Here is a 20,806-nt window from a genome sequence, read left to right on the forward strand (position 1 = left end):
ACTGCAAGTCTCCCTTTTGGTGCGTCCTCATCAGGCCTGACTTTCACTGGCCTTCAGCAAACTTTTCTTCTCTGAAAATAGCCCATAATACATTTATAGATATGTAGCAAGACCAACATCTTCTGCTGTGGTCAGTGTTGCTAGCCTGCCATGGGCCTATGTTTGTAACAAATCTCACTGCAAACTCCTTGCTCCTCCAAACCACCTCCCAAACATTTGTCAGCGCTTATTGCTGTTTGGCTCAGGCACCTTTGAATCATGCTTTGATTCATTCCTTTAATGTCTTTTCAGATGCTTTAGCCATACAATTGTCACCAACAGAGGGTTTCTGCATCAAGGCTACCCTTCCTTTTTTTAGGGACTTTTTCCAAGAGCATGTAGTGACAGGACAAGGAGGACTGGATTCAAAGTAAAAGAGAGTAGGTTTAGATTAGATATTAGGAGGAAGTTCTTTTCTGTGAGCGTGGTGAGACACTGGCACAGGTTGCCCAGAGCAGCTGTGGCTGCCCCATCCCTGGAATTGTTTAAGGGCAGCTTGGACGAGGCTCTGAGCAACCTGGGATAGTGGAAGGCATCCCTGCCCATGGCAGGGGTTGGAACCAGATGATCTTTAAAGTCCCTTCCAACCCAAACCATTCTATGACTCTGTGATCCTTGCCAAGAGTGTTGCGTCTGTCTCCGTCTGTGAATGGTGGAACTCAGCGGCACAGGGTAATTTGCAATCCAGAAGAACAGATGGGTTCAAAAGGTGACAGGCAAGTTCACAAGGACGTTGCATTAGTGTTTATGGTCACCTGAAGGCAGCGTGGCTCAGGAAACCCACCCGTTGTGAAGACAATGCCAAAGGCGTCAGCCCCAGACCTATTTGGTGTCCCCAGCGGCAGATGAGCCGCCCCTCTGCCGGCCCCAGTCCCGGTGCAGCCGTGGCTCGGGCCGGCTCTGGCAGCGGAGCCGGAGGGGCTCTGAGACGCTGCCAGCGGCTGTGGGGCTGACACCCCCTCTGCAGCACGGCCACGAACGGCACAGCCCCGTGCCCGGCCCGCTGACCCGCAAAGCGCCGCGCCCACCCGGCACCGGGCCCAGCGCGCCCCAGCCCACAGCCCTCGGCTGGGCCCGGCCCGCGGGTCCCCGCAGGAGGAGCGGGGGCGGTGCCGCCCGAGGCCCCTCCCGGCCGGTGCCGCCGGTGCCGCCGGTGCCGCCGTTGCCAAGCGCCCAGAGCCGCCTCAGCCCCGGCCCTGCTTCTGCGCGGCCCCTCCGCGATCATGGAGAGCCTGTGCAGCCCCTCCGCCGCCTCGGTGCTGGCCGAGCTGCAGTGGGAGCCCGGCTTCGCCATCCCCGTGGCCAACGCCGAGAACAAGGCGCTGGAGGACGAAGTGAGCGCGGGCCCGCGGCCGCCAGGGAGAGGAGACCGCCCTTTCCCCGGGGCCGGGGAGTGAGGGAGGGATGGAGGGAAACCCCACGAGTTCCGCGGAGCTGCCCGGGGAATCGGCAGGGAGATCCCCGCCTCCAGGCGTGGGACCCGCGCACCCGCATCCCCCGAGCCCCTCGGGAGCAGCAGTGCGAGTTGTGCGTTTCCTTAGCAAAGCTCCGGGTTTTCTCCTTGAAATCCCTCATTGCACTGCTTTGGAGGAACGTAGTATCTACTTCTTACGTTATTTTTTCATTAATAATTGCAATGACTAGTTTTAGGTAGTTGCAGATAATAAGCACTTAACCGCAAACAGTAGCTTGACGATTCTAACTCTTAAACAGCTCCAGAAGATGCTAAAGGAGAAAGAGAACCTGCAGAATGAGTTGACCAACTTTGAGGAGCGCATAGAAGCAATGACGTCTCATTTGAAAAACGTGAGACAAGAGATAACCTTCTCTCAGGTAAATGGCCACCTCTAGCAGATCTGTTGTGTCAAACAGACCTGTTACCTGAGTATCTCTCTGTGGCTGCTGTCCCTGTATATTTTGCCAGCTTTGTTAGAGATTTGTTAGGCCTTTATTCCAGGATTTCCACAAGAAACAAAAGTTAAACTATGTATCTCAGTGATTTTATTTGATGGTCATTAAGACCATCCAAATTCAAATTACTGTACCTAGGAAAAAGCCAGGAAGGCTGAACTTTAGAATTCTTCCTGAGTGGGAACTTTTGTAGGTATTAATAAAAAAAAAAATTGGTCAAGGAAAACACTAGTGTAAGAGAAAAATAAATTTATAATTTTTATAATAGTGAAGAATTAATTGTGAAATGCTGATGAAGACTTAATTCACAGACATGAAAAATGAAGTGAGATGGTCAAGATCTAAGTCTTACACTCTGAATTAACTGACCAAAAGGGCTGGTTTAGATTTCTAAAGAGTCTTGAGATGAAGATTTATGCCTTTCAGATAAAATATCCTGGGTGAAAAAGTCTTAAGAAACTCCCCTGCCATTGAACAACTTCTTAATTTTTTTGGTGCTAGATTCAAGTGTTAATTTGAATTAAAAGAAAGATTAGACAATACATAAATACTGCTATAGGCCAGCAGGGGAGGTCAGTCTCAGTACAGAACAATAAAAGATTTTTTTTTTGCTGTGCCTCCTGAATCTGATGTAAAGTCAGTGGTGATCAAGAGACTAAGATTTTGATGTTGAAAGTTTAAGATCCTGAATCTTGAGTGAAAAATCTTAGAATTGAATTTTTAGGGCTATAAAATGTTGATCTGTGGATACTTGATACAAGGTATATATATGTATACATAAGGATACATGTATTTGAAATATTAAAATCAAACCAATAAATTTTCTCTGAAAATTCCTTCATTTACATGGTGAAACCACTCCATGTCTGACTTGGGATTTGATTTTGTGTAAAGAAAATGGTTTGTTGATGTATGCCTTTTGTTTATTGTAAAATACTGAACTTTATTATTCTGCAGTCTCTTTACAAAGCCAAAGAGAATGAAATTGAAACTGAACATCACTTTAAAGCCCTTGCTGAGAGAGAATATGGACGTCTCAAAAACGACATTAAACGACTGAAAGACGAGATAGCTTCCTTGAGACAAAAGAAGAACATTCAAGAAGTAAGGTTTGAAATTTCTGGAAGAGAACACCTATACTACTGAATTTTATGGCTTGTCCTCACTTGCACATACAGCAACAGTAGTATAAGTTAAGAATAGCTAATTAAAATTAAAGCTTATAAACTGTAGTAGATGATCCGGATGGGCTTTCCCCTGTGTAGGTGAGTGACACTGAGGATCTCCTTGCATAGACTGGTCAAGACTTAGCAAATATTAATTAGATATTGAAAGAGTTCTGTTCTTAATGCCAGATACACAGCCACACATCCATATCATCGTATTTCTAATGCTCACATGTGTTTTCTTAATGGTTTAAAAATTAAATTGTCAGTGGCAAATCTTCTCTACATAAAATAAATCTACTCTACGTAAAATCATGACTTGGGTCATGATTTCAATATCAAAAATGTAAGTTACAAAGTAATCTAATGCTACCCAATCACAGGTGGTTTTCTGGGTTTGGAACTGTCTCTTTTTCCTTCTATTAATTATTTAATTTTTTAAAATTTGCTCTTTTTCTTCTGATTTAGGCTGTTTGTAATCTCCAGGCTCTCAGAATGGGTAGCAGGATGAAGATATTCACACTATTCAGCTGGATCTAGATTCTCTCATTTTTGTGTCAGGAAGTCTGTTCACAATCACATGAAGAGGTCACATTTGAAAATTGATATGTAGGATAAGGGTCTAACAACTTGGCCTTAATGAGTGAGAGAGAACCTTTACCTTTTGATGCCCCCGATCAGTTTATTGTGTGGAACAAATACCCTGCACGTGGGTGTATCTTGCCGGAGGTTGACTTTCCTGTTTAAAATAATTTGCATTTTAAATTTGTGGCAACCTACTGTCTTGTTTCTTCTTTAAGACCAGGATGTCCAATAGCATTCCTCAAGTACAACCCACAATTAATAAAAAAGAAAACTATCAGTTCTGTGGGCAAGATGTGGGTAGAATTGTTACAGTAGCTTGAAGTGGTTGCTTCAATTACTATTCAACGAATATTAGACATTTGATACTGAACCTCTAATTTTCTCTTATTTTATTAGAACACTATAAATAAAACCACTAAGAAGCTGGAAAACTTAAAACAACAGATGAACTGTGATGAGGAACTTCTGGAAAGCTGGATAAAGGAAATAAATCGTACAGATAATGATGCTAGTGCAATCCAGAAGTATGCACAGCAAGATGAAGGGAAACTAGGAGTAAGTAGCAAAGAGCAATTTTCAGAAACCAAATGGAGAACCATTTTATCACTTGAAGACCTTGTTATGTTATCAAGGGAGAGAAAAGGAAGACAAGATTTTATACAATACTGCTTTGAAACTGGTTTCCATTTAGCACAACGGTGCAATTCCATATGAGGCTCATTTTAAAGTTCAGAGAGAATAGGTTTTACAACAATGAGAAACATAATTGAAGACATTAATTTGCTTGTTCATCTGGGTAAAATTTAACTTTTTTTCAGAGGGTGCACAGATAGATTGTAAAGTCTAGAAAACATTGCCACTGAATTAAGAGGAATTTATTCAAAAATTCACACCAAGTATGGATGAATAGTGTAGGATTTCACTTTAGAACTGAAGTTGTTAATATTGCTGAGAACAAAGTACAGCAACTTCAGCATAGCTACCTGGAATAATGGAAGATATAGACATATTTATCTGTATAAAGAGAGATTCCAGTCAAAAGCTCAGAGTTTATAAGGGTGAGTTCCTGAGTATATTATTAATTTAGAGATAAGTAACCCTGGTTATGATTCTTTTTAGCCTTTAAATAGAGTGAGGAGAAATTTGATTTTTACTCACTGAATACTTAACCCAGAAACTTTAGTTTACACAAACAGTCTCACTGCTGTATGCCACAGACACCACACACATTTACACACTGTGGAGGGTTACTTTGGCCTTGCTGTGCTCTGGTTCTTATGGCCATTTGTATTGACTGTAAATGTGGGAGGCTACACTGTCAATTTTTTGTTCTCTAAAACACAATAAAATGGATGCCTCAATAATCCAACCCCTGATTGTAGCAGGGCTTCAAGAATTCATACGATGTGATTTATTTCTTTTCAAATACTTCATTTTCAAATATTTTCATATCCTTTCATTTTAGGCATTAACCCTTCAAATAGAAAAGTTGACCATGCAAGCAAATCAGAAGCGCAGAGCTCTGGATAATGAGCTTACAGAAACCATGACAGCTCAGGTTTGTGCTTAAGGTTCTCAGAGATCCCTTGTTTATATGTGACATTTTTAACATCAGAAATCATGGGGGTGCTTTCTTTTAAACAGATGGAGCTTGACAGAGCAGCTGAAGATTTTCGCAGAGTTCATCAAGAAAGGCAAGAAGTCATCAGGCAGTGGGAGAATGCAATTCAACAGATGCAAAAAAGAGATCAGGAGATTGATCATTGTGCTTTGGTAAAACCGCTGTAACTGATCCATATCTGAGTTTTGGGGTTGTTTTGTTGCTTGTTGGTTTTTTGGTTTTAATTAACATGAAAACTATAATTTTATGATTAGCTAATGCTTTACTTGAACTTTCAAAATGCACAATTTTCACTGAATAGTTATAAACCTGTCAGGTAAAGTAAGCATCACTAATGCTGGTAATTTTCCTGTTGAATTTCATCTGTTTCAAGTCTACCTGAAGTTTTGCTTAGCTTTTTTTCCCCAATTCAATCAATCAATAATTATTTTATTTTCATAGGAGTTTACAGTGTCTTTTTGTTTTTAAATTATTGGAATATTTTGGAAGTTTCCAGTCCAAAACAGTTGTAGTGTTTGCTGTGATGTATCCATGGAACAAAGTAATTTTAGGAATGATAACTGAACTCAGGCAAATAGTAATCATAATAGGAATTGATCTTCTGATTGTACCCTTTATTAATCTAACACAACTAATGCAAGAAAATCTAAAGTGTTTTTATTCTGATAGCTAATTGCAGAGATAAAACAGGAAATCCGAAACAAAGAACTTTTGCTGAGAGAGAAGACTTCTTTTTTGGTAAATGAAACTGTTAATAATATGGAATATGAAAAGAAAATCTCTTCTGCTGAGCGGGAAGCAAACAACCTCCGAAAGGAGTACCAGACTCAGGATACTCGCAGGACTCAGCTGCAGGATGAGGTAAGGGTGACCAAAGAGTTCAGGAAAACAAACTGAAACTATAACTGAGGACCAGATGGAGGAAATACAGGAATAGCATTTCCTTTTCTCAGGTTTTATACTAGACTCTTAATAATTCAACAAAATGTTGCTTTTCTCAGCCTACTCCTGTTTATTTGGATCTGAACCCTCAATTTAATCCTGTAATTGAGAGTGGTGAAAAGATTGGAATGTATTCTCTGTTGTGTAGGTGTAAAATGGATTAATTTTCTCTTAAATGGTCTAACACTGTCAGATGCCTCAGGAGGCTTCTTTCTTTTAGCATACACAGACTGCAGTATTACATAAAGATGAGAGAAATCTCTTCCAGATTCCAAACAATTCCTGGTCAGTGCTCTCAGAAGTGTGTGTTGGTGGGCCTTGTAGTCAGGTTACAGTTCCTGGGGAAAACACCCAGTGTTTTCACATGGCTTTCTAATCAAGACGCAGTAGGACAGGGCTGCCCTGTGAACAAGCTGTGCTTGATCCTGTCCATACTTAACTCTGCACTTAAATCTGGGAATGAGCTGCACTGCTGAATTACTTAAATGCCTGTAGAAGTATTTCTAAGAAGTAATTCAAGTTTCATGGCTCTGTTGAGAAGAGATACACTTGTATTATCTGAGTAAGTTTTTTTCTTAACAAGAAAATGGTAACACTGGCCTAATCAGCAAGCTTGGTGTTTTTTGAAAAACCCTGCATCTGCTGTTGCCTTAATTTTGAATAGCTTTTCTGTAGCAGGTGGTTCATAGACTGATCTCCTAATTAAACTGTAGGTAGCTCAGACAAGGTATAGGCTATTAGATTACCTTATAATTCATGCAAGCTTGAGGGTTTGTAGAATTGGTCAGTTTTCATCTCAAGCTGTGAGATTCTTGCTTGAAGTTTTTCCATAATTAATACTCTATGATGGGATAATAGAACAGTCTCCCCTTATTAGAGCATTTGTGGCATGCATGTGAGAAACAAGGAAAGAAGGAGGCAGTTCAGCCAACAACATGTGACCTCTAAGAAACTTGCTATACATGCCCTTGATCAGGTTTCTTCATCTGTGAAAGTGAACACAGTTATGCTGTTAAGTGATACTGTGAAGATGAAAGAGCTACTGATTGTAAAGTATTCCTATCCTGTTTAATAAGTATATGCTGTCATGTATATTTTACCAAATTAAGTATCTGTGTATTTTTGTCACAGTGATGTCTTAATCAAAATAATTTTATGTGTCCAGAAAAGTTTGACATAGAAATGTTTATTAGATATGTAATGTTATCCACGTTCACAGAGAACCTCAGCAAAGTCAGCTCTGCACTATAAAACCACAGTTCCACTCATACAGATGCTGTTGGACAAGAATTGCAGCCCACAACACCTCTATAATTCTTTCTATGTTCTTAATTATTATTTTCTCCTACTACTCATACTATGTAAATTAGTCTATTGAATTTACTGGCTGGGCCAATTTATAGTGCCTCAGAATTTTCAGCACTCCTCATTTGGAGAGCACTGTTTAAAAGTAATGGAATGCTTTCCAATAAATAGGAAAATGTAATTTTAAATATCTTAACATGTACCAAAGAAAATAAGAGCTCAGTTGCTTGACTTTGTAATTTATTAGCTGCAGGCTTTGAAATCCATTGTGAACAGAACTGCTTCTGATCTAGAATCGTTGAGAACACAAGTAACCCATCTGAAGAAAGAAATTCAGGGGAAAAAAGCCAGGTAAGAACCAGACCTTTAAAGATATAATTGGTAAGGATTAGTAATACAGTCAAATCCTTGAGATAGCAAAGAACCTTAAATAATGTTGATGACTGAAGCCTCTAACTTTCTGGTTACTTCATGTCCTGCATAGTTTTTGGCACTGGATAATTTAGGCAAGATACTCCTGGTAATCCTTGTTTTTAAAGGGTGTGAAAAAAATCAGGACCTTGCTTATCATAGGTTGAAGTTCAGACTGAGGCAACTGCTCAGTCAGATTTGCTGCTTCCTTTTGGCAGCATTGTCTAGGCAACTTTCATTTAACTTATGTCATTTTGTTTAGATTACACCTTCTTAATGAAAAAAATGCAAGTCTTTCTGATAAACTGAAGCTTGTGATTGAGGAGTCACTCAGTTCAGAAGAGAAAGCTTTGAGGTTTGAAGAAATATTGAAAGAAGAAGAAAAAAGTGTCGAGGTAAAAATGTTTTTCGTGGTTTCTATAGAGGAGTCATTTGTATTTGCAAGCTTTATATTTTGAAATGATCTCTTTAATTTTAGAATTTTCTATTAAAATGAAAGTATTAATATGGCATGTAGCTATTTCATCAAACACTGAAGTAATGTGCATGTGGATATGTCTGTGCTGAGAAAACTCTGGAGGAAAATAAGTGATCCTGCTAATTCAGACTATATTAATACAGGAGTCTGATACCCATCAATAAGGTTGTTAAAAAGTGAGACTCTTGTCAGGATGGCTTTTCAGTAACACTGCGACCAAAAACTTCATGGCTCTAGTAAAACACCACCAAAATTTATAAACCTCCAAAGAGCTGTGATTTTGGCAAACAGTTAAAAAAATATTTAGGAATCTTTTAATCAGATTTGGCTGGCCTAGTCTGCTCTTCATTATTTAATTCTACTACATGATACTCTGACACATCTAACTTGTGGACTATTAAGTAATGACTGGCTCACTTCAGATTTCATTTTCGTGAATAAAGATTTTGATCTGGGAAGTGGCATATACAAGCTATAATAAGGTGACTATTTTTTTAACATGCCTAATAATACTTCTATAAAACTAAAAACCCACTTCTTAGGTTGGAAATTTAAGTATAGGAATAAAAATTCGTTATCATCTGATAAGCTGTAAAGGGCTTTTGAATAAATGCAGTGTTGTAATGCAATCTTCAGAACTTTCCTGCATTTCAGGAAATGCTTATACTCTTATGTCATTTTGCTACTAATTCTCTTAAAGTATTTTCACTACTTCTGACTGAACATGACAGAAATATTTTTTTACCTTTTTCTGGACAACTGAGCATTGGATATGCTGAAGCTTTCATTTCTCTAGAATGACCAGTTTAAATTAATGTGACAGCAGGTGTCCCACACAACTGACAGCAAAGCTGTATTTGTGCATACCACTGTATGCTCTTTTTTTTCCTTCCCTGTTTTGTGTTTCCTGTAGCATGCATGTGAAATAATGCCTTGCAGTAGATTGAATGTTATTTTTCAAACTTTTTAACTCCACAGGCATTAATCACACATTTTAAATATACTTTCAGAAACTAGTGACAGGATGTCTTTCCTTTATAGAGAGTTTCTTAAATCACAGTCTTTACTGTTTTGGCTTTTCAGATAATTTAAAAACAATTTCTAATGGTGTAGCATTTCATTAAAATGAAAACCTCATTTGCTTCCCCTTAAGACAGTTTCCAGGGTGGCTGAAGCCTTAGCAGGGTTTCTTTACTCGTGTCTGTGGCGGATAACCTAAGATGACATTGAGCTTGGCAGCTCCACAGCTCCAGGGGAATATTTTAGCTAGGATGAACTGTTCTTGAACAATGTCTGTAATGTGTTAGTCAGAAGCCTCCCTTCCATCACTGTTAGACACACATGGCTATTTGCTGCATCTGTTAATTTACTGTGAAGAGATATTTACAGGAACAATGTGGATTAAATGTCACTCTTTTGCTCTCTAGTTCTGTGGTACTTCTCCCTCTTCAATTTGTGGCAAAACACTGTTGCACAGTGAAGCTTATTGAATGTCTTATCTCTGTTAACAACCTCACTTAAAGGGAGACCAACAATTTCTGTTAAATAAATTAATTTAGATATGCAATAAAGACCATGAGGAGAAGGTCAAATCATGATCCAGTGTCAGTGGATGAATTCATCATTGTCATTAGTTTCAGAAATACAGCTCAGCATTTAGCACATGCTTAAAAACCAGTTTGCTTCCTGAAGAAATTTCCTTTGTTCAGGCATGATACAAAGCTCACTGACGTGTGCTACACTCCATAATATTTTCATATTAAACTTACACTTGCCTCTTACATCCTGAGTTTTGACTTTGGAATTGCACCTACAGCAAGTTCAACTACAAAAAAATTCTGCTGGGTAGAATGGGCAATGTGATTACAAACCCCTAGAGAAGGCATTAAATTCTTTCCCCATTATTTAAGCCAGCAAGGTGCTTACATACATATTAAATCAAGAATAAACACACTATTAATCAATGTAGAAAAGCGAGTTCTCAGGTGTTTTGCATATTAATTTAAATGTACATCTTCAAATTCTGTACCAAACTTGAGCTAAATGTAAATGAGTCCTTTGGAACAGGAAAGGGAAATCTCATCACTTGTTTTAGGATGTACCTCACAGGAAACTGGCATGCTCAATGGCCTGAGCTTTGGAAGGTCTTTGGCTACTTGTGTGGGAGAGGTGAAAGGAGGGAGGGAAAGAATAAAATTGTTTTCCTTATTAGGGTTCTAAAAAGGAAATCATCTCAATTTTCATTGTTTTCAATCCATTTCAGGTTACCTGAAATGTCTGGCATTGTCTTTTATCCTACTAAAACCTCATTTCCTGCACTGATTTAGGTGTTAATGGCAACTTACATCTGAGAAAAAGGAAGTGATTTTAGAAAGTGTAGTTTTTAGATAAACACACATGTACATACATGTGCACACACAGTGTTACAAGATTTAATAAACCATTGAAAAGCTTTGTATTATATTTCTCAAATATTCACAGATGCTGGAGGCTGTAAGGAGGTTTTTTGAAAAGAATGACAGGAATTTAGTTTTCTGGAAGGCTGAAAAGAGTAGCTTTTCTATAACTGAGAAAAAAAAGTCATGTAATTGTAGGGTAGGATTAGATTTTTAAGAAATGAATAAAAAATATTACTTTCTCTTTCAAAAGTCAAATACTTTTTTTGCCAACCATTTTGAAGACTTACAAAATTCCATGTTCATATTAATGGAGATAGTAATATTTTTTTTCTATATATGATTAATAAAAGCAAATAATTTTTCAGAAATCAATTCTGATGTGATTAATTACTTCTTTCTTCTACTTAATGATCAATCTGTCACCAGGAAAAAGAAAATGAAATGAGTAGGTTAAAGGACCTACTTTTCAAGAAGACTCAGGAGTTAAAAGGGCAGAGGGATAAGGAGAAGATTGTTCTGGCAGAAATTGAGGGAGGTCAAAAATCACTTAAAAATCTCAAGAGTCGACTGCGCAAACTTGATGCAGATCTGTTAAAACAACAAGGATTAATATATGACCAGGTAAAATGTGAATGTATTTTCACACTATGGTTGTTTCTTGAGTCTACTGATAGCACGTTGCTTCAATTCTGTAATCTGTAACAGTTTTCCATTTTGGAAATGTTATGCAGTATCATTTGAAGACTGAATTTATTTCTGTCTCTAGATGTACAGATAAAATTGAAATTACTGAAACTTGCCAAAGTATCACCTACATTTTGTACTTGGGTCTTTCATTATTTTTTTGGATCAGCTGCTTTTCCCACTAATTCCTAAAACCCATTCTTTACTTTGATCCCTCTGAACCACAGACACCTCAGGGTATATTTTTTAAGCAATACAAGAGGTACATGCCAAAATCCTGTTATTTACTAATTGGATTATGTGCATATTTCCTATGCACCACTTTGAAAATTTGCTCTTTTATATCAGCATCCACTGGTAGCAACAAGATGGCAACTCCATTGTAAGCCTCCCTACAGCAGCCTGTGCTGAGTGTGCTTTGTTACTCTTCTAGAAGATTACCCCAAACCATCACTGCTCATCAGTCATCTAAGATATTTTGCTAATGAGGTCTATAAGCCAGAAACTACTATAAAAACAATAGCTTAATTGGGTGATTGTCCTAAAGCCAACACTTAGATCCAAGGTTTTTGCTTATCTCAGACTATTAATTCCCTTAAAATTTATTTTAACAGGATTTTTATATTCAGCAAATACAGAGACGGCTGTCACGGTTAGAAGGGGAGGTTAATTCAGATGAAAAACAAGTTTTGGAAGGAAAAGTTGCTGAGCGTAAGAAAACCTTAGAAGAAAAGAAAAAGGCATATGATGTTCTACAGTCATTGTGCAGGAAACTTCAGGTAACTTCCTTAGAACATCATTTTGACTGTGTATCATTTAGAAATCTCAGTGAATTAAGTAGATTGGGTCTTAGTAATTAAGAAGTTGGTATTAGACTAAAGGTTATCTGAACTTTGTGTAACCCATGTGGAAAACTTCATATATTCCCTATAGCTTCCAGAAAAATAGATTATTACTGCCCAAGTGAGACACCTTAGCATGAAGACAAGCATTGAATGTTGGAAAGACAAGCTGAGCTTTCATCAAGACTGACTGCTTGCAAATGTCTGAGTTTATCGTTTGGCCCATGCAGAAATAGGAGAATGCTGTTTTGTGAAGCTATTACTTTTATATTTTTCATAAATTCGTAAGTACAGTTGCATTTAAAGTTGTCCAAAGACGCCGTGCAGTACCCTGCATGAGGACATGCCATGCAGTTTGCAGAGCAGCATATGGATGCATCATGATGATGGTTCCTGGTTCCAGGACTTAAATACCTCTCATTTAAAATTAACTGGTAGCTTTTGTTGCAATTTACATTCACTGAAATAAGTTCAATATAACTTATTTTGAAACAGAATGATGTCCAAATCACCAAGAGAACAATTGATAAGACAAGAGAAACAGCAAGTGGTTTGATAGTGAAGATAGAAGAACTAACTCTTTTCAATGAGAGATCGCTTCAGGAGTTAAAAAAAGCAAAACACATTAAGCAGGTACAGTATTATTTTGCAACTTTACTAATACAGTACAGTTTGGTTTGTTTGGGGTGTCATCTGCTTTCTACAGTGCTACATCATTACATTCATAAGAACCCTTTCTGTAGTTTTCTAATTTATACTTCCTTCCCAAACTTTGAAGTCATCTTCATCACTATTATCTTACTAGGCAAAGTGTTGCTTCTCCTCTCTATACAGCATAAAGTTTGATGAAGTATCAGTATAATCCCACATTAGCTATACCACAATATCCACCCGATCAGTGGAGATGTTGGGGTTTTTTCCCCTGAGAAACAATTACCTTTAAAATAGAAAATACATTTACTGTTCAGGGATGTCTTTACAAAACACAGAGTTTTTACTCTCAATCTGTGATGCCTAGTAATAAGTTTGGCACAGTATTGTTATTAAACTCTAAGCATTTTTTTCTAACAGATGGTTTGAATCAATTTATATTCCAGTTTAAGGAATTAGAAACAAAGTGTAAGTCCTTTCCTCACATTTTGATAAGCAGAAAAATACAGTTCCCACTCCTCCAATTATTGCACAATTTTTTTTTCTGCAGTAAGCTTTAGCCTTCCTTAAGGAAGCACTAACATAGTAGAAAAAAGCAGAGTCTAAGTAGCAGGGGAAAGAGTTTTGACTTTGACTTAACTGGTGCACTTCCTCTTCAATGAAAACTCTTTCCCTAAACATGGAACTTTTCTTTGAGGATAAAATTCAGGGGAACAAAAGAAGCTAATGACCTAAAAGTACTCAGATAAAAATTGCTCAAGTTTGGGATCATACGAGATTTTAACAGAATGATTTAAAGTACTTCCATGCTAATGAAGTTCACCATTTGCTGCTTTTCATAAGCTTTGGTATACAAAATTTGCACATGTAACATGAATTGCAAGCCTACAGAATCTAGAATTTACTCCAAGACAGTTTTAATGGTTCAAGAGAGATATTAACTGTTCCAGAAAGCTCCTTGTCAGGCCTCTTATTTTATTTGAAACCACCTAAACTCAAAAAGTTGTAGAAGGAAAAGTCTAATAACCCAAAACTCAGCCTGAATTAGAAAGTCTGATGAATTTGTGTAAAACCATTCAGGAAACAATCTACCCCTGTCACACTCACCATGTTAAACTGTTGGCAAATGAGGAAATGATAACATTTTTAAATGCAGAGCAAAAGGAGTCTTACAGTTGTATATATATTAAAGGTAAAATAATGAATAAATATTGCCTTACTAAATTATAAATAATCTTAATTAAAACAATGATTTCTTATTTTGATACCATTTGGCACTTATTAGGAGATGATGGTTGAAGATAATCTCTTAAAACTAGAACTGAAGCGCCTTCAAAATACTCTGTGTAATAAAGCAGAGAAAGTTCTAACACTGGAAAAACAACAATTGGAGTTAAAGAAAGCCATAGCAGAAAGAACTGAGGAAATCAGGATCCATAAGGCAATGCTGGATTCCCAAATACGACTGTTGGATCAGGAACGGCATCGCATGAGGTAACTGTTCTTACAGAAATTAAACTTGTAGCTTTCATTGAGTACATTTTTTATGGGGACACACTAAAAAGAGAAGCATTTTACCCAGCTTCACCGTTAGAGAAATTGAAAATTAAATAAATCTTGCTCAGTTATCTACCAAGACAGCTGAGGCCAGCAAGAGACCCCTTCTGTGACCCCCCCAGGCTGCAGCTTTAACCCCTCGGTGAACAGGAGATCAGTGGCCTTGCTGTGAGTGAGGATCCTCAGCAGAACTGAGAGGAAACCTCAGTCACAGACATCTTTTTACAGTAAACAGTGTGTATGTGACTGCCTTTTTCAAATTATTCTGGACATGTGAAGCCATGTGTCTGGAGCCACGCCAAAGTACATGAAACGGAAAAGTTGCTTTTAAAGAGGGTTTACTTCCCAGCTGCTTGATAAAACTGTAATTTCTTTGATTCAAACAGTACAACTGGTTTGTTTTGTGGTGTGTTTTGTCTGGTTGAGCTTTTTCTTCTTTTTAACTAATGAGCTTTCCATTATGTATCCTACGTAACAAATTAAATCTCATGCGTTACATACGCACCCTCTTATAAAGCAACAACACAGAAATAACATTTCCCTCTTGTAACAATCAGTGCAAAGTATCTGGGATGGTTTTAGCCCTGAAATCCCAGTATCCAGATTCAGCCAAAAGTGAACACTTCAGCAGCTGAACTGCCGTGCTGACCATACCCCACACAACGGCAACGAGAGTGATTTAGTGTGCCTGATGGTACCTTAGCATTCCCACTGCTGGATCAGTGTGAGGCACAGCCAGAAACAGCCCCAAATCAAGACTCTGTGGAAGTAAGGAATGTTAAGGTACCATCAGCAGGGGGCAGCTGGAACAGCTCTGGGAGTGAAGGGCCAGACCTGTACATGTGGGGAAGGACTGTGGCACAGCCTCCCAGGATGCAGTGATCTGGGATGTCAAAACAGATTTGGCTCCATTAAGAACTGCAAAAGTCACGTAGGTAACCAGAACAAGGGGTGTTTGTGGTTGGGAGAACACAGAAAGCAAGCAAGACCAGTAGCAGCACAATTCCTGGTACAGGCTGCTGGAATAACAGGAATTTAAGCTGCTGCAGCAAGAACTGCCCACAAAACACTACCAGACAAACACTTTCTCAACCCATTTATTTTCTCCCCAAACAAATCAGTGCTGAATTTCAAGATCATCTATGGAAAATTGATAGACTGAAATGCAGATATGAAATTTTTACTCTTTCCATGCCACCTGAAGGAGAGGAGATGAAAAGTCAAGCCTACTATGTAATTAAGGTACTTTATCAACATAATTCATTATAATTCAATTATTTAAGCTATAGATTTCCCTGGGCTCTAGGACAACCTCCTTGCCTACTGCTTAGAGTCTAATTGTTCTACATTATCTGACACCATTGGTTATTTAAATTATACAGAAGTTTCACAAGAATCTATGTGGAGCCTTAATTCTGAGCAGTTTGAAAACTTCGCTTTAGTGCTCATTAATTTACAAAACCACAAGAATTACTGGTCAAGTGATAATCCACTATGAACTGAAAACAATTTTATTGGGAGTCTCATGTGACCTTAAGTTTTTCTAACTGTCAGTTATTTCCAGATACTCATTTTACCATATGGGGTTTATACCTTGAAAAATGTCTGCTTTCCCCTTTCACTTACCAATTACCTATGCATACTTCAGCTTTTCACTGGAAAAAAGAGAAAATCAGTCTTTATCCATAATGCAATACCCTGGTTCTTGAACAAGAATCTGTTAGTTTTGATCTCCACAAATTCTCTGATTTCCTGTTAAAGCCACACACTTTTAGCTGTGAGCTTTGCTCTGAAGTTCATATTAATTAAATTTCTTAATGATGGTATTTGTGCTACTGTGAGATCCAAGACAGCAGAAGACCCTCTGCAGAAGCCATGTGGTCACTGTGGGCGTATAAAATAGCCTCTACACCTATGGAGATTTTTCACCATATCAAATCTTCCCAGGGGCTATAGAAAATACTTCACCTGCCGGCTGTTTCTTAAATCTATTGGTCAGATCAATGAGGAGTTACAAGTGACTGATTCCCAAACTGAATGACTTCTGACAGTCTCTCAGTGGTTATATAATGTACAATCTCAAATCTTGGATTTTATGGGTGAAGGAAGCAGAGGTGAAGCATATGCTGTGATTCACATCAGCAGTGGAAGGCACAGAGACTGCTCTGTACAGGGTGTAGATGCTGCTGGGCAGGACTAAGTGAGCCTAAGTGGAGATGCAGGTACCCATAATGAATGCATGTGGATGAAACACCTCAAAGAACTTCTGTACTGTAAATAACTCCTCCTTCCAGGTCCCTAGTCACCCAAATCTCAGTTCAAGTGGTTTTAACCCCTAAATACTGCTGTATAATAAATATTTTCTATATAAGTATCATAATATTTTCAGTATGTCTGCAGTCACCTAAAATACTGGTTTTGCTTTCAGGCTGCACAGGAAAAGGAAGCACTTCAACAAGAAGGTGATGATTTGGATGCAAAGATCTGCAAAGCTGAAAAAGAAATCATGGCTATGGAAAACAGCTTGTGTGTACTTAAAAACTGGAACAGAAACTACAAAAATTCTGTTTCAGGGACTGCCTTGAAAAGTACGTGAAATAGAAATTAGATAGAAAATAGAACTTAATTCTAAATAATACTTATTATTTAACTTTTGTGCCCTCTGCTGGCTCTGGAACTAGTAGCTCTTAAAACGTTCTCCCTCATGAAGCCAGTTACTTTTTCACAGTGTATTGGAATTAGTAAGAGAGTATTTAAAAACCCCTCAAACCCTGAGGCACTGAAATACTGCCAACACCAATATAGTAATACTCTGAGATGCAGTTACTTTAAAGTGCAACTTATTTTCAAGTGAAAATTTAGTTGTATACACAGCAATAATGCTGCCTCATTGTTTGGGATCACAGGTGAGGAACTTGAGGAAAAATTGAAACTAGAAAAGGATAAAAGGGATGCTGATGAAAAATACAGATACAAACAAAGAAAGATCAAGGAACTTCAGGAAAACCTCCAGGTAAAATACAAGTAAAGTTCCAGTCAGACAAGACTGCAGCATGTAGGTAAATCCATGCAAGTCATCCTAGAGGAAAAATAGGAAATTGTCGTACAATTTTTTTTCTACTCTTTTATTAAGACATGATTTTTAGAAGGCTCTACCTCCCCTTTCAAAAACTGAGTGCTTATTTGAGTTTTCTTGAATCACACCAAAACTTCAGGTGTTTAGTCACATACAGCTAGAAGTTTCAGACTCCCACATGCACTGACAGCTGCTGTTCTGGCAGCCACTAAAGCAGCAGCACGCACACACTACTGCAGATTAAAATCCACACAGGATTTTTCTAAAATAATACAAAAACTGAAACTGAACAAATTCAGTTTTACTGTCATTGAAGGCACCTCAGTTAAACAGGATTAATTTAGCTGACTTGTAATTTAGCAGGCTGAGCACTAAATGCAGGCAAACAAGAGTTTGTGTTCAGGCTCCACAGCAAGGACTGACTCATGGTTCCCCTGGTTATCAAAAACCCACTTGGACCTTAAGAAAGAGCAACACTTAATTCTGATGTGTGACATTTCAGTTATATTATTAGGCAGAGGAAAGCAAAGGCATGTGGTCACATACCACATGATTGTTCTAAGCCCTGACTCACTGCCTATAGTCAACAATCATTCCTATTGCTTATTCTACCACCACAGGACATAGCTCTAATTTCAGAGATGTTATTTCTTAAGGTAAAGAAAAGGGACACAGATCTTCATCGGGGAATAAGTCCTGGATATAATGAGGTATTGCAGCAAACCCATTCCTGGCTTTTAATTTTTTTAAAATTGTATTTATTTATTTATTTATTTATTTATTAAAAACCCCAGTTGCCCTTATGGAGCTGATTTTATTCATTCCAGTCAAAGGTATCCCTCTTTTCCTACAGGAAACCATGTTGGGGTTTTTTTAGTATAGCTTGCACTGGTGAGTTGGTAGGGTAGTTTGTAGCTACTATGAGATACATCTTAAAACATGTACCTGTAATTTCATTAACAGTACCTTTAACAGTGATGTACATTACCTGGAAGTTGCTTTGTCCAGGTCTGTATCCACCAAACAGCTGGACTAGCAGAAAGTTTCGAGTTAACATTAGCACTAATTGCTTGAGCTATATTTAGAAGTAGTAATGACAGCAGACCCTTCCACAAATACAAAAAGTGAAAGGATACCAAACCTGCTTTATAAACTAATACTACTGTTCAAATGAATTTCCAGAGCATGCAACAACACTTTGACATAGTACAGAAGCAGCAGGCCCTCTTTGAAGAGCAAAAGAAGGAAAAACAAGCTTTTATTCTGCAGCTGAAGAAAGACATTGAAGAACAGAAGCGGAAACTAGCAAGGGTTATAAAACAGGTTTGTGTGTTTATTGCTGAGAACGTCTGACTTTATACTGATAGGTAGTAAGTAGTGTGGGTTAAACTCTGTGGGTTAAACTTAGCAGGTGTCTGAAAAAGTGTTGTATTTTCATAAGAACAGTGCTTTAAAAATATTTGTGTTAAGTGTTCCAGACTATCCAGAGAAATTCAGTCTCAGAGTGGAACAGAAACACAGGAAGAGAAAGACATTCATCTTCGTGAACTGAAAGGCTTCAACAGAACCGTCAACCAAGTGATAGCTGATGTTCTAGAAGCAAATCCTGGTTTAACTGCAGCCTTTCAAATGTACTTTGACAAGGTGAGCTTTCCAGTTAACTGCCACCAAAATCTTGAGTGAGAGCTCCAGCCTATTAGAGTCTTTCAAGGACAACTCACAATATGGTAAAACAGAAAAGTGTTCACCTGCTTTCAACATCTCTTCAAATCCCAAGCCCTGTAAATGCTTCTGATATGCCAATTCTGTTATATAACCATCAGATCAACTTGTTTTTTCTTTCCAAATTTTCTAGTTCAATTTAGAGCTTCCTCCAGCTGCTTCTCCTAGTGGTAGTCAAACTTCTCAGTCCCCACAGAACTCACTACCTCCTACCAGGTAAGTTCTAACACACTTGGGTTACTTTGAGATTTTAAGATCACATTTAAACCAGCAAAATTAGTCCCTAACTGAAAGAATTCCTCACTCTTGAAGGTCTTCTCAATTGTCTCTGCTTGCTGAAGACTCTATAAAAACTTTCTCCTTACTCTGTCCTTTTACTACATTTTTCTAGCACATGAGGAAGTTTATTTCAGCATCCATCACAGTTTAGAAAACCCAGTAATTACAGAATAATTAAATTTACTTTTGTTTACTGTGCTCTAACTAAAAAAAGTGGTTTGATATTATAAAAGCACAATTTTGAGCCATGTTTTACACTTGGTAGTGTGAACAGCCCTTCCTAATTAAATAGAGAAGATATTGATGCTTTTACTGGTACCTTCTTCCCCTGTTCAATGTATGCTCAAATAGAGCCTGTACCATGCTGACCCAGTTATGATCCAGCATTCCCAGGGATTACTGAAGCCATTTAGTGGTGATGGCTACAGAGATCTCTTCAGGGGCTTTCCCCTGGAACGACCATGGCTACTGGGTGGCTTCATTGTGAGCCACCCTTGACAGCTCTGTTTTAGATGCAGGGATTTCTGTATCCTAATTATTAAATTTTTTTCTTTCAGATTCCCCAGTAGAAAAACTTCAGCCTTTAGTCAGGGTTCATCAGCCAAAGTCGTGGAGCTGACCTTGCCTATCCCCACCCCTGAGGAAGCAGCAGCTCTTGGCTCACAGGCACCCAGCAGAGGCAGCACCTCCGGGATTTCTAAACGCAAGAAGTCTTAAGTCATTTTTTGAAGGCCACACTAGTTGAGATTTCTTAATTTCTGCAACTAACCTGTATCCATGGAATTACCTGGAAAATTTGCAGCTGAAGTACAATTGTCATTGTGTGGTTCTGCCACCCACCTTTGCAGGTCTCCCTGTAAACTGTGTAACCTTTTCTTCAGCAACGCAACTGCTGCCTCCCAGCGCTTATAAAGTAAATCCCCACCAAAGCTCAAACCAAGGGTTCACACTTGAGCTTACCTAGGCAATAAACACTGTTGTAAAAGTTGCTCTTCTACTTCAAGTTGGGTTTTTTTACATTACTCTTAGAGAACATGCAATACACTTGCCTTCACAGACAGGGCAGGATTCCATGGAGTAGACAGCACATGCAACAGTGCAGCAGGATGAAACATCCCAGCAAAATTCACAAAAACTC

At 38.3% G+C, this 20,806-nt stretch overlaps 1 protein-coding gene across 1 annotated transcript; it reads left to right on the plus strand.

The window, feature by feature from the left end:
* Positions 1-1,167: 1,167 nt before the first annotated feature.
* Positions 1,168-20,657, plus strand: CCDC39 (coiled-coil domain containing 39). Its single transcript, XM_048314236.1, has 20 exons — positions 1,168-1,373; positions 1,753-1,872; positions 2,908-3,054; positions 4,098-4,256; positions 5,167-5,259; positions 5,346-5,474; positions 5,992-6,183; positions 7,817-7,920; positions 8,243-8,375; positions 11,284-11,478; positions 12,156-12,320; positions 12,879-13,016; positions 14,320-14,528; positions 15,713-15,833; positions 17,020-17,179; positions 17,498-17,604; positions 18,850-18,990; positions 19,138-19,311; positions 19,523-19,605; positions 20,226-20,657. Exons 1-20 carry the CDS (start codon positions 1,263-1,265, stop codon positions 20,383-20,385), a joined length of 2,841 nt encoding a protein of 946 aa, XP_048170193.1. The 5' UTR covers positions 1,168-1,262; the 3' UTR covers positions 20,386-20,657.
* The last annotated feature ends 149 nt before the right edge of the window (positions 20,658-20,806 follow it).

The sequence above is a fragment of the Corvus hawaiiensis genome, chromosome 10, assembly GCF_020740725.1.
Source record: "Corvus hawaiiensis isolate bCorHaw1 chromosome 10, bCorHaw1.pri.cur, whole genome shotgun sequence".
NCBI lineage: Eukaryota > Metazoa > Chordata > Aves > Passeriformes > Corvidae > Corvus > Corvus hawaiiensis.

What these genes read in the sequence shown, in the direction of transcription:
- CCDC39 (XM_048314236.1), top strand. Translation starts at nt 1,263, where the DNA reads ATGGAGAGCCTGTGCAGCCCCTCCGCCGCCTCGGTGCTGGCCGAGCTG. An exon ending in AAAAGAAGAACATTCAAGAA is followed by an intron (nt 3,055 to 4,097) that starts GTAAGGTTTGAA and finishes TTATTTTATTAG; the next exon opens with AACACTATAAATAAAACCAC. An exon ending in AAGCAAAACACATTAAGCAG is followed by an intron (nt 13,017 to 14,319) that starts GTACAGTATTAT and finishes GGCACTTATTAG; the next exon opens with GAGATGATGGTTGAAGATAA.